General features: G+C 50.1%; 6 protein-coding genes across 6 annotated transcripts; 3 read left to right on the plus strand and 3 right to left on the minus strand.

Moving 5' to 3' along the window:
* Nucleotides 1–507: 507 nt before the first annotated feature.
* PFICI_13933 (uncharacterized protein) lies at nt 508–3,282 on the plus strand (the record flags this gene model as incomplete). Its single annotated transcript, XM_007842514.1, has 6 exons — nt 508–841; nt 1,079–1,712; nt 1,796–2,532; nt 2,604–2,749; nt 2,826–2,954; nt 3,046–3,282. The coding sequence occupies 6 exons, from the start codon at nt 508–510 to the stop codon at nt 3,280–3,282; spliced, it is 2,217 nt and encodes a 738-aa protein (XP_007840705.1).
* A 1,216-nt stretch (nt 3,283–4,498) lies between these two features.
* On the minus strand, nt 4,499–6,195 carry PFICI_13934 (uncharacterized protein; the record flags this gene model as incomplete). Its single annotated transcript, XM_007842515.1, has 3 exons — nt 4,499–4,839; nt 4,898–5,983; nt 6,057–6,195. The coding sequence occupies 3 exons, from the start codon at nt 6,193–6,195 to the stop codon at nt 4,499–4,501; spliced, it is 1,566 nt and encodes a 521-aa protein (XP_007840706.1).
* Nucleotides 6,196–7,060: 865 nt separating this feature from the next.
* On the plus strand, nt 7,061–8,536 carry PFICI_13935 (uncharacterized protein; the record flags this gene model as incomplete). The annotated part of the gene is made up of 1 exon (XM_007842516.1): nt 7,061–8,536. The coding sequence occupies one exon, from the start codon at nt 7,061–7,063 to the stop codon at nt 8,534–8,536; it is 1,476 nt and encodes a 491-aa protein (XP_007840707.1).
* A 287-nt stretch (nt 8,537–8,823) lies between these two features.
* On the minus strand, nt 8,824–10,317 carry PFICI_13936 (uncharacterized protein; the record flags this gene model as incomplete). The annotated part of the gene is made up of 1 exon (XM_007842517.1): nt 8,824–10,317. The coding sequence occupies one exon, from the start codon at nt 10,315–10,317 to the stop codon at nt 8,824–8,826; it is 1,494 nt and encodes a 497-aa protein (XP_007840708.1).
* Nucleotides 10,318–11,017: 700 nt separating this feature from the next.
* PFICI_13937 (uncharacterized protein) lies at nt 11,018–12,097 on the minus strand (the record flags this gene model as incomplete). Its single annotated transcript, XM_007842518.1, has 2 exons — nt 11,018–11,521; nt 11,576–12,097. The coding sequence occupies 2 exons, from the start codon at nt 12,095–12,097 to the stop codon at nt 11,018–11,020; spliced, it is 1,026 nt and encodes a 341-aa protein (XP_007840709.1).
* A 520-nt stretch (nt 12,098–12,617) lies between these two features.
* On the plus strand, nt 12,618–13,495 carry PFICI_13938 (uncharacterized protein; the record flags this gene model as incomplete). Its single annotated transcript, XM_007842519.1, has 2 exons — nt 12,618–12,928; nt 13,018–13,495. 2 exons carry the CDS (start codon nt 12,618–12,620, stop codon nt 13,493–13,495), a joined length of 789 nt encoding a protein of 262 aa, XP_007840710.1.
* Between the last annotated feature and the right edge of the window lie 30 nt (nt 13,496–13,525).

Consider the following 13,525-nt stretch of genomic DNA (forward strand, 5'->3'; position numbering starts at 1 on the left):
TGAGAGGAGATGGACTATGCAAATCAGTCTCATTTGATGCGACCGTGATGAATGATGGTGGTGGTAACGGTGTGCAAGGTGTGGTGAGAGCATTCGCTATCTTGGTGGTGATAGTGGGGAGTCGGAAAGAGAGATTGCCGGGCTATCATAAGAGCTACGAATGACCAGGCCGTCAGCCGCATATGTACGAAACCTAGCCAATGGACTTCAGATTGTGCATGTAGGTATGCCATACCTATGCCCAACATTGCCTTAACAATCTCTTGCATTATGTAGTATGCTGTCAGAACGCCCGGTCTGTGCTTAGCCCCTCACAGCCAATGGATCTCCTCCAGCTGTTGGACTGCAGCACATTCCTCGGGTACAACTTTTCCCCACCTGCATTTTTTTTTTCCATCAGAGTTTCATAGCTAGGTTGCGTGGTTCATCACAATCAGCGAGGCTATCAAGACAACAGGGCTTAACCTCAAATGATTGCAGTCCAGTGATAAGCGACACTTTTCGATCATGGAGACCCTAGACGAAAATAACTCGAATGAGGAGAGGCTTGCGACAAAGCTTTTTCATGGCAGTATAGACCTCCTCTGGAATATCTTGCGGGCACGCTCACCTACAATCTCATCAGCGCCTGGGTCCGCAGGGGGAATCTCTCCTAGTCCACACAAAAATGAGGAATGGGAACAAATCAGACAGCTTTTGGAGACCTTGTACTTTTGGGGCCAGGGGTTTGCCCGTCGCTCTCGTCTTGATGCTATACTCGACCTATCAGCCCCATTGAAATGGCAGGTCATGTCTCTTCTTATCGATATCAGTCGAGCCATCATTTCGTTATTCGAACACCGTATGTTGTCCGTGTGAGCTTGGAAACAAGTTTCTGTGAAATGCTGATCGTCAAACAATTGAGACATAGGCATTTCTAAACCCGTGCATCCCGGTATTGGGAATGTACATCCTTCCAAGAGGAGCAAACGACAAGTCGAGTTAGCTTCCACTGTTGCCCGATGTATAGAGCTTTGGGGGGTCAATCTTACAGTCGGAAGTACAGAAGAAAATCTACACACGACTAACAAAGTACAAGATGAGTTGATCCTGGAGATTCGGATCTTCACTCAGTGCTTGATAGACTTGACGCCTTGCTTGGAGTATCCTGCCCCAGATCCACCTATAATCGAAGAAGAAGAAAGGCTTCATCGGGAAGTTGGGGGAGAAATTCAAAGCGTAGCCCTGCCGTGGTGCAGGAGAATCTTCGACATGTTCCCGGCAATCGATACGACTCTGGGAGAACATCTGGGTATACTAAATTGGAAGCGGTTTGATAGATGTCGCAGTTGGGCTGCCGACCCCGCATCAAAGGTCATCGTGGGAGGGATTCCAAAATACGGACCAAGCGAGACTATAGATCATGAGACGGCTCCTACCACTACAATGGAGGGCACAACCACTGGCCACCCTACTTCCACAAATACAGGAACAAATCTCGACACTGAGATCACAGCTCCGGATAATGACTTCGACGATCACTTCGAACCCCATCCCGGCAAAATGGGCAGGCGGGAGGAATTTGACTTGGAAACAGTTCTTACCTCAAGCACGCATATGGCAGGGACATTCAGAGTTCCTGACATGCCCAATGAAGATCAAGACGGAAGTAGGACCTGTTCAGTGTGCAAGAATCAACTGAGTCAGAGCGTCCAAACACGGACTGATTGGAAGTACGATAAAATGATTCCCCTCTCCCCTCATGTTCATCATTGGTTATTCCGGGGTTTGAAGGCTAATCTGTTTGATTCTTCAGAAGGCATATCTATCATGACCTTGAACCCTACACCTGTACATCTCCGGATTGCGCCACTAGTGGCGTTGATACTTTCAGCAATCGCCAGGACTGGGCCGAGCACGAGTTTCAGCACCATCTTGCCGAGAAAGTTTGGATGTGCTCGGCTTGCTCGGCTAGAATGTCGACAAAGGAAGCCTTCTCAAACCATCTCGAGCGTAATCATCCAGAATACACATGGGTCGAAGAGCATATTGCAGTCGAGCTCTCAGAGAACACAGGTCTGTACATTAAATCGCCACTCATTTGTCCCATGTGTAAAGTCACCTTGGAGCCGTCATTGCAGGTTTACGCCAAACACGTTGGAAGGCACCTGGAACAAATAGCACTTATTGTTGTACAGACTCAAAACATGGATGAGTCGTTAGAAGAGAACGATACCGGTACAGAGACTACCAGTTCGATCAGTTACGCCGAAGACGATGAGATGAACTCGCCTTTGGCACGTGGCGACGACGCGGCTGTGAACTCGCCTTTGGCACGTGGCGACGACGCGGCTGTGAACTCGCCTTTGAAACGTGGCGACAACACGGCTAAGCTTGATAACAGAGCTAGTCACGGCCAGACACTGACATCGGTATATGAGGCCGCGCCAATGGTGAGCAGTACACTAAACTACGAGAATGCTGCGATATTACCTGAGAAAACAAAGACTCGCAGGTCAATCTTGCGCAAGGTTGCCGTCCTGGGTTCCAGAAGTGCGTGCGAAATTCCTCACGTTTACATTTGAACGACTGTAGATGAAGTCTGACTTTTACCCCTAATCAAGGTGCTGGCAAATCATCGTTGGTGGTTCAATTTGTGGACGGCCATTATGTTGAAAGTTACTACCCAACCATAGAGAACACGTTCATCAAGAGAATGTGGAGAGGCGACCAAGCATACAGCGTAGAAATTGTCGATGCGGCAGGACAGGTATGTTGGATCTCTTTGGCCTCCCCTTGGAGTTCACCTTGGGAATATCCGCTGCTGACGAGAATGGGCTTTATAGGACGAATATTCCATCTTAAACTCCAAACATTTCATTGGTATCCATGGATATATGCTTGTGTACTCTGTGCGATCTCGGGCTAGCTTTGAGATGGTCCAGGTGATCCGTGAGAAGATCTTGAATCATTTAGTAAGTGTGTTCTTACGTCCGCAGCCGCGGAAGGTGCCGCCCATACTTTCTTTTACAGTCAAGATTTCTGACACGTCTTTTTCTCATAAAGGGGACCGAGTGGGTACCGATCGTTGTCGTCGGAACTCAGTCTGATTCTCAATCGAAGCTCAGACAAGTATCAACTGAAGAAGGAAAACAACTCTGCGAGAAATGGAACTGTGCATGGACCGAGGCAAGCGCTAGATATAACGAAAATGTTGGCGAAGCATTTGAGATGTTGCTTTCTGAGATTGAGAAGTCTCAGGATCCGGACAGATCCGCTTCAAATCGCTGTATAACGATGTAGAGTGCCAAAAATTCACAACAAAAGTCCTGCAAGCCGTACGTGCTGTTTTCCGCCTCTCATAGTCCTGGGTTTTGGCGCTGCGACTCACCTAAACCATGACAGCTCACGTCTGTATTGAGGCTGTGTTAGTGCTTTTACATTATCTTTACTAGCTCCAATGATGCCGAAACAGGCGCGCTGTGGTACTCCGACGTAGGGACCATGACACATGCGGTTGACAAGCGGCACAGCTGAGATGACTGCAGATTTATCCGAGACGCAATTCGTCGAATTGCGTCCCATGAAATTCTGTGCGGCTGCGATTCCGCTGCATTTCTGCATTCTACCTCCTCGCCTCCTATAGTCTTCGCTTCCCTCTTTTCTCCAGGTCGTCTTCACGCCATCTAGAGTACAATGAGCAAATAGGTTCGAGATGGATTTGTGTGCCATTCCGGCCGGCCAGCCGCCAGATGGTGTCCTGCCAAACTTTTAGAATCCGCCCTCACTGGCTCCGGCCATCATTATCATTCTATCGTTGTGATTGTCTGCCAACCGCTGACTAAGTGCGACAATCGCTGGGTATCTCATTAAGGCTTCCTGCAGGTAGCCACAGACTACATTGGACTGTTTCATAGCGTCCCAGAGGATGTCAGTTGCCCCGAAGATCAGAAGATCTAAAGGGGCAAGACTCTGTCTTGAAAGCACCCGACCCCCATAATGCAAAACTTTACGTCGACATTCACTTGTACCGACCTAGAAGTGGGCCACTTCATCACCATACTATTATCGCATATTCCTCTCACCTGAACCAGTACAAAACGAAAGATGTGATCGTAAATGTTACGAAAAATGTTCAAGCTGATCCTATAGAGCTATCGAAGAATATGGTAAAGAACTATCAAATATGCCCGAGCAGGTGATCTGGAGTAGGCTACGACGTTAGTGTCACAATTTCATTCTCTAGCATGATGGCCCACAGCCTCCCGGTTGGTAGAATTCTCTCGTTTTTATATGCATCTTCATGATTAGCTAAATGTACTAAGTTTAATCACTTTGCATATTGCTCAATTCCATCCATCCCATTGTCTAAACAACCATCGCCTACGCTACTGACGCTGATTTTTGGTCGACTTGATTTTTCATGTCAGTGATAACGCCACTAGACCTGCGGCTGAACACGAATCGCATCAGTGGGACTGTTCGGCTGTTCAAACAATTATATAGACGCGATCAGTACTTACGATAAATCGCCATCTTCCACTCCATCCACGACCCGAGGCTTTCGTGTCGTTTTGTAAGCATGGAACCATCCACCCTTGAAGATGGCGTCAAGCTCTTCCACGCTGAGTCCGGCGATCTCGGGCACGGTCAGATATACGTAGACAAGTGCAATGAAACACCAGGCTGCGAAGAAGATAAAAGCACCCCAGTTGTTCGTCTGTGATAAGAGAGACGGCATACCGGCATTGACTCCATAGTAGAAGAGCCAATGAAACATTTGTGACATGGCACTGCCAAAGGACCGGATTCGATTCGGCCAGAGCTCAGCACCAAATACGTAAGGAAGAATAAGCAAGCCTGTAGTGATCAGTAAGTATGCAGTTTATCAGTCGATGAGGGAAATGGATCAACTCACCGACAGCGTATCCAAATCCATGAAAGAAGATGGCAGCAATGGCAGCCTGGGATGAGCCAGGCGCGACTTCTCCCTGTTGCTTGTATTTGAGGAAAATGCCAATGTATAGGTCAGAAATCATTTGAATGGTGACACCAACGAATAGTGACCGCCGTCTGCCCAAAGCATCAATGAAGAAGAAAGATGCCAGCAGAGTGAAGAAGAACTTTGCCATGGCGTACATGCCACTCAGGAACAGGGATCGCGTCGTCCCTCCTCCAAGGCCCATCAGCGTCAGAATGGGAACTAGGTAAGAAGTGACCGAGTTTGCACCCGATAGTTGAGCTAGGGCGTACGACACAAGAGACTGCTGGACTCGGCGTAGGTTCGCCGGCACGAGAAATGTCTCTTTCAAAATCGCCACAAATCCTGATCCATTCGCGTTTGTCTCGTCAGTGATGGAATCTTGGATAGCACTGATTTCGGCTTGAATGCGAGGATGATCGCGCGGCAAACCACGGAGCTTCTCTAGCGTCTCAATAGCCTCGTCGTGGCGGCCGACCAGGAAAAGCCAACGAGGCGAATCGCACATGAAGAAACTCGCGGTAATGCACAAAACGATCCATATGCAAGGTGAGAACCAAACAACCTGGTACTGCAGTCGTGTAGCGGCCATTGTAGCAAAGACGCCATAGACGCAGAAGATTGAGACGAACAGGGACATGAGCATGGCCACTGAAAACCAAGAGGCCAGCAGTCCGCGGGTCTCTGGGGGCGCAATCTCTACTATTGACATGGTTCCCAAGACTGTACATGGTCCAATGCCGAGACCTGCAACGATGCGGGCTGCATACAACGCCGGTAGATTTGGGGCGAACACAGCAATGAGCTGACCAATAACCCAAATGAGCATGTACAGTCTCAGCGCCCAGAGCCTCCCGATCCGATCATTGATGAAGAAGGAGAGGCCTGCACCGACACCACAGCCTATGTAGACGATGGACACGAAGTTGGATATTTCTTTCGAATTGGTGCCGGAGCTGATGCCAAAGTACTGTTGAAATCCTGGCAAGGATGGAATTACGGAGGATGAACCTTGGTCCCAAGCTATTTACGCAGTAGCACGCGTCAGCAGCTCAAGCTCAAGATAATGAAGCACATCGCTAGGGATTCATCTTACTGATTGGCACGCCGCACATTGCGTATAGGGCTGCCGATAGGAGCAGGTGTCTGTTGACTATCACCTCGCGAGGCGCATCTCGCATGGCTCTCCCATATTTTGCCAACGTTGACTCGGTTAGGACGCTCTTGAGCGCCATGGTACCGAGCTTTGGATTTCCGCTGTTATTGCTTCAGGCTCAGCAGCTGGATATATCATGTGATTGCTAGCCTCAGTATGCAAGGCAGAGAGAGACTTGTGTCAAAGTGAGCGGCCTCGTGAATGGTGGCACCCCGTACGACGGTGTCGAGAGAATAAAGGGTCGGCTGCTCATCGACGGAATACAATCTTTACCGGATTTTGTTGTTTTTATCATCTTCATTGATAATCTAGTTCATCCTATCATCCCCCCTGGTCTGCTACAGGTCTGTTGGGGTTGATAGATTTCTCAGGTTACCATACTGGAAGTGGCCATGGACAGTTGATAACGCGTCAGATAGGGAGAAATCGAGTCAGGGACATTTGGAGTAGTAGTACCAACTGAATAGCTTGGACACACTCATCGATTGACGTTACAATTGCTCGGGAGAATCCGATATGCACTAGAGACCCATGACAGCAATCCCCATTTATGGTTGTTGGTCTACCAATCAAGTGGCAGGTTGCAGAACCGTTATCGCGACTAACCAGTGCCGGTTCTCGGGGGAAACCGAGCTAAAGCCCAATAGTCAAGGTGTGGACCTCCAAGGGTCCATCCAAGCGCTGACGGGGAGCGTGGAACATTCTGTGCTTGTGCGCATCCAGTAGTCTACCCTGTCGATTGATGAGCATTGAACGGAGAGCGGAGCGATGTCTGTACTGCTTAGGAAAACCACCTGCGAGGCTTGTGAAAGATATCGTGGGCACATGTCACCAGAACCAGAATTTACAGCTCACCAGTCGCTCTGAAGGTCAAAATCAGGCCTGCACGACAAAACTCAAGCCCGCAATCAACGAGATCAAGTCCTTAGTGCCAAGTGATCATCATGGCCAACAGTATTCCGACCAAGGATCAGCCCGTCATCATAGTCGGCAGTGGTATATTTGGGCTCAGTACAGCCCTTCATCTTGCACGCAGGGGATACAGACAAGTGACTGTATTTGATAAACAGCCCTACGATGAAAGTCTCTACTCGTATTTCAGAGGCGCCGACGCGGCATCGGCAGATATCAACAAGATAGTCCGGTCCGCCTACGGCTCGCAGACAGAGTACCAAGATCTCTCAACCGAGGCGATTGCGGGATGGCATCAGTGGAACACCGAGTTGGCCACAGGCAAGAACCTTCCCCCTGGCATGTGCCAACAGGATGCCGTCTTCATCCCAAACGGAAATTTGTCTTTGTCAACAGCGCCCACTCTGCCTGACTGGGAACTTGCCTGCATTGAGGGAATGGAAAGATCAGGTCATTATAACACACAACTGGCCACAACGGATCCTGGGCACCGAGAAGTGGCCCGACGAAAGGGCATAGATCACCTGTTGGATCCCTTTCGAAGGGAGGCTCGGGGCAAAGCCAATGTCGGCGTCCTGGATACAACCGGAGGAACGGCCGTAGCCGACAAGGCATGTCGGTTTTCCCTCGAGAAAGCGAGATCGCTAGGTGTCAAATTTGTATTTGGCCTTGATGCGGGCAGGTTTGAGTCCTTTGTGCGAGAGGGCCAGAAAATAACTGGCATCAAAACCGCTGACGGGAAAGTGCATCATGCAGACATGACCATCATGGCATGTGGTGGCTGGACTCCGGTATTGGTGCCACAGCTCGATGGTCTCTGCGAGGCGACTGCCGGCAGCGTAGCGCTTTTGAAGATCCCCCGATCATCCCCAATGTGGGATAAACTGAGCCCCGATCAATTCCCGACCTTTACGTGGAATATGCGGGCCGGTGCCGGTGGCTGCGTCTATGGCTTCGCACGAGACAACGATGGATGGTTCAAAATTGGCTATAGAGGCACAAAGTATACCAATCCAATGTCCCAAGCCGACGGCAAGGAACGAAGCACGCCAGTGACTCGATGGTCTCCCGCGCATCGCGATGGCAATGTGCCAGTGGGCAGCGCTCTGACATCGTTCCCGGTGCAGGCGCATCGAGTAATCCAAGGGTTTCTCGACGAATACCTTCCGGAATTGGCGCAAGAAGGAATTACTATCGACACGACCCGCATCTGCTGGTATACTGATACCTACGATAATCACTTCGTCGTCGACTACGTTCCCGAATGTGAAGGCCTCATGGTTGCGACAGGTGGAAGTGGACACGCTTTCAAGTATTTACCAAATATTGGCAATTGGGTTGTTGATGTAATGGAGCAGGTCAATCTCGAAAGGCCCGCCATCAAAGCTTGGCGCTGGCGGACATCAGGTCCAGAGAAGCCGGTCAATGCGTTGATGGAAGGATCGAATGGGCTGCGAGCATTGGGAAATATTGCCATGTCACATCTAGGTAGAAATGCGAAATTGTAATTCAATGACTGACAAATAATATCCAATGATTTATATATGGTTCATATCGCCATGCTTGTAAGTCGCATTATGCAGTCGCAGATCATCCGGTCTAGGCGGATCATGATCAAACATTATTATGATCCAACAAAGCTGCGTTCACAAGATTGAAAATGGGGATCATTGTGTAGAGTATCTGATCCAACAATTGGAATCACGTAGTTTGTGGTATTAATTTACGGCAAATCATGTAATACATCTGCTTGTAAAGAGGTTCCTATTCTGTTGTTTCCGGTAGCGGTAGTCTTTCATGGGGGAGAAAGCACACTCCTCAGCATTTCGAGACATGATTGGAGGCTCCCTTGTTGCGCTGCTGCGTATAACTCATCTGCGTCGACCACCGACCTTCCAAGTGCAGCTTCGAGAGCATCGAGGTCAGGTCTACTCTGTAGTGGCTCCTGATTGGTCCTTGAGCCATGTCGCAAATTTGATTGGAAAATACCAGCCGCAGAAAAAGGCAAGAAGTCCTCGTAGGTGATGGGCACAGTTTCGACCACACCTGCGTCGATGAGCCTCTCCAGATCCTTTCCCTCGCCAAGTCCGAGAGGGATATTCGCAACATTGACCAAGTGGTGACGTGACTTTGTTATACACCGGTACTTGAAATAGACCAGACCACCTTTTCGCAATTCGTCCCATGTGTCTGGGTAGCTCCGGAACTTTTCCACCACCATGGCATCCACGCCTTCGGGGCTCAGATGTTGCGCTGAGTCGAGGGCTTCGCCGAGAAGCTTGTCATATAGTGCTCGTCCGGCCGGCGTCACTGCCGTGCCTCGTTCTTCAATTTCCCCGAAGCGAGCCTTGTGCGAACCATTAATGAGATCGGCGGCGGCGGCGGCGCCATCTCCCGCTCTGAATTGGATGCGCTCCTCCAAGGCGATAAAGCTAGTTTGACGAAGGAGAATCGGGAACCTGCGTGATGGGGGGCCTTCGATGCGCTCCTTCACCACCATGTGCTGCTCCTGCATTGCTCGCTGCGCACGACCGATGTCAAGCGTTCGAGGAGTCAAATGATTGATGTGGCAAGTTTGGAAGCAGGCAATGTCGGCCAGAATAGGATGCTCATTTTTCAAGATTTCGTACTCTGTGCGCGTGGCTGCTGCGACTGGGGCCCAGCAAAACGTGCGCAGAGCTTCGCGGATGAACACTTCTCCTTGTTGGCAATCGAGACGATGGTCTTGATGTTCTGCAACTTTGAGCATTTGCATAAGCTGCTGACTGAAAATATTTCGCTCGGATAAAAGTCGAAGGGCCAGGTCCCTCGCAGCATCTGATTGTACCAATTCTGGTCGGAGCAGGGTGGTGAAGATGCGAAAGGGATTGCGCGCCAGAGATGATTCGCAAATGGGTCGAAAACAAGTGGCATGCATGGGCAGACCGGCGACCGAAAGGTCATAGTAGCCAACTGGTTGCATTCCCATCAATGCGAAAATGCGACGAACCGTGCCGAGTTCCTCTGGGGTGCCGAGGCGAATTGCGCCATGTCGCTCGAGCATCAGGCGTTCCAGGCGGTCTGCTGTGGGTGGCTCGATTGAATTCTGAGAGATAACTTCTCTGTTTACATCGCTCACAATTTGCACAAGATCTCCATACAGGGGAACCTCTTCCTTGTACATGTGGGACATTGCCGTGGCAAAAGCAGTGCGGAGGTCGTCAGGGTGTACGAAGAGAGCTTCGTTGGCCATTGTTGCTGTTGAGCCAAAGGCTGAGAGCTGGCGTGAGGGCAGAACGGAAGATGTCATCATGGTACGATGGAATGGATAAAGATAACGACTTGAATTGTTTGTTCACTGCGAGGACTGGAAGTATTCATGAGCTATTCCTTGATTTTTTGGGCGCCGACGTTTGTTATAGAACATATGGCGGCGCAAACCGAGTAACACTTGATAGTATTGGAATGCCGGCACTAGGTAAATCATCACAAATTCAAGCGGTGACTAGGTATAAGCATAGATGGTCCGGTATATGTGAGTGGATCTGATACGGATTATTCCTTACGTGCTTGGTGGTCGTCTGACAGTCAGTTACCATTGTACCTCGGGGTCCTCCGAACTAGACCTGGCGTGAAGAGGTGCCCTCTCCCAGCTTCGAGACAAAGTGGTAAGGTGGCAGTGAATTGTGGTACGATGCAATTTGATTTTGTTCCCGCTGTAATATAAACCTCCCCTTCCTCTGATATCAGGCAGTTCAATGGGAGTCATGACTCGCATCAGTTGTTCATCAAAGTGGATGGGTGTTGGTGTGCGAGACCTGGAAGTCAACTAGCTGCTATTAAGAACCACCCTTTTGCACAGAATCTCATGACTTCACATTCATTTGAAGAGTCCCAAAGTCGTCGACTTATAACGTAATAAAATGGTAGTTAGCTGATCTAACACCAATGTTTTTCAGGTGGTCTGTCTTGTACATTGCCACACCAGGAAGCGGTCCTCAATCCCTGTGCTACGACTTCACCACGGGTGTATTGACCGGTGAAATCGGCTCGCCCTTGGCAAATAACGCCCGAATATTCTCAAAACATTCCCTTTCAGCCTTTTGAAACGCCACATCAGTCAACCCTCCCAAGTGCGGCTGGATAATGACCTTGTCGCTCTGCAAGAAGTAGGCGTCCGGCTTGGGCTCATTAACAAATACATCGAGACCAGCCCGCGCCACTTTTCCCGATTCTAGAGCGGCGATCAGCGCCTTCTCGTCCACTACCGCGCCCCGCGCCGTATTAATGAGGAACGCGCCGTCCTTCATAGCGGCGAATTGAGCCTCGCCGATAAGGCCAGTGGTGTTGGCGTTGAGGGGGCAGTTCAGCGAGATCACGTCGGAGGAGCAAAGGAGCTCGTCCAAAGTTTTGCAGTATGTAGCACCATATTTTGCCTCTTCTTCGGCATGAAGCTGTGTTCTGTTATGATAAATGATCTTCATATTGAAAGCAGCCGCTTTTTTGGCCAGATACTAGATTTGAAAGTGTTAGTTTTGTTATTAAAAAATTCGGGCCTTGACTCATACCTTTCCAATCGCGCCCATGCCGATAATCCCCAGAGTGAGACCCGAGGGATCCCGCCCCGGTACTAAGTTTGCAGCTGCCCGCCACGACCCGCCCCGCGCGCTCTTCTCGGCGTTGGTGGTATTTCTCAATGTCGCCAAGGTGAGGAATATGGCCATATCCGCGGTGGCCTCGGCGACCGCATTAATGGTATTACAAAAGTAGATGCCTTGCGACGCCATCCAGTCCACATCAAACTCGTTAAAACCGGCGCTGGCCGAAGCGATGATCTTGCAACCAGGCGCGAGCGCCTTGAGCAGATCCTCGTCAAACGGCTCATACGGAGGCGTGCCCATGCGAATGATAAATGCATCTATTGGGCCGTTTTGCTTGATGTCTTCTGGAAGCATGGACTGGGTCTCTGCCCGGTTTGTTGCTGGTAGGACCGAGTAATTGAACTCTCGTTGGAAGTCTGCCAGGAAATCGCTTCCAACATATTTGGGCTCGCCCAAACACACGACGCGCGGCTTTCTGGCGATGGCCATGATTGTGAGATTGAGAGATTACGGAATTGTGGATAGGAGGAATAAAGGCACAAGGTTTGAGTATATTGTCCTAAGTTTAATAGTGAGGCGGGAAAAAGTGAAGAAAGAGTGAAAACTTCCTACAGAGTCCCGACAGAGGTCAATCATGGAATCCAGATGACTTGTTGATGGAATCAAATCTCAAGGCGAGATCCAGCCGGTAGGCAGCCGAGCATCGGTGTTCCATTGCCCGGTGCGGAATGAGGTGCTCTCCACACCTGCTCCAAATGTGTATGCTCGGATTCCCCCGTGGTTGGTCTATTCAGTAGCTTCCGTAGAGGAGTCCCGCCCGGCCTTGTATGGCGCTGGATGATCGGATTCCCCCGAGTACCTTCATGGGAAGAAAGTGGGGCAAAGCCACATTACCTACACGGAATACGTCAACCATCATCACAAGTGTTCTCGAATGAATGACAATAAGCGTTCGGTGAAGGGGTACTACTGATTGGGCCCTTCATTTCGTCTTCCTTTTAGCTAAGAGATGACATCGACAGAGGAAGCAACGGCGTCGACGCCAGCCCAGCAAAGCCCAGCGTCACTGCCACCGCTAGGCTTCATCTCCGTCGAGGTGATCATACACAGACCCCCGGGGGACCCCTTCAACGAGGCAACTTGGCCCTTTCCGTTGATTCGTGAACGGGCAAAAGACTCCAAAGTGTCACAGGTCGTCTCTTCGGCGGGATATGACGACGACTTCATTGCTCATTTCGTCGACGCCGGCCAGAGGCTGGTGCAAAGAGGCGCCGTGGGGATCATCACCAGCTGTGGCTTCCTAGCCATGGCTCAACCAGAGTAGGTGTTCTTATCCAAGTTTGGGATGAATAGTATAGAAACAACAACTAGTCATCGTATACCACTACAGACGAGACTAACAGCTCTAGACTGTCTGAGCGCCTGCCTGTCCCTGTCCTCACGTCTGCGCTCGTTCAGGTCCCATCAATCATTGCCATGCTGCCTCGAGAGAAAAAAGTCGGTATCCTTACCTACGACGACAGTCGTTTGGGAGATATGCACCTAGAAAAGCTCGGAATCCCACCATCACGGGTGTGCATTCAAGGTGCCCCCGCAGACGGCCATCTTCGTCACCACATCAGGGACGGCGCAGAGTATGTGCACGAACAAATTGAGACGGAGCTGGTGCAAGTCGCGCAAAAAATGATGACCAAGTATCCGGAAATAGCTGCAGTATGTCTAGAGTGTACAAATATGCCACCGTTTGCGGAGGCCATTCAGAAAGCGATTGGCAAACCCGTGTATGATATATGTACGGCCGGTTCCTGGTTTTACTCTGGACTTGTAACGAGGCGACCAAGTCGTTGGAATCCTATACCCAAAGATACGATAGAAGGTAGAACATGAAACTTTCTAGTGCGCGTCTCGTTTTCAATC

Source organism: Pestalotiopsis fici, assembly GCF_000516985.1.
Source record: "Pestalotiopsis fici W106-1 unplaced genomic scaffold PFICI_Scf_12, whole genome shotgun sequence".
Lineage (NCBI taxonomy): Eukaryota > Fungi > Ascomycota > Sordariomycetes > Amphisphaeriales > Sporocadaceae > Pestalotiopsis > Pestalotiopsis fici.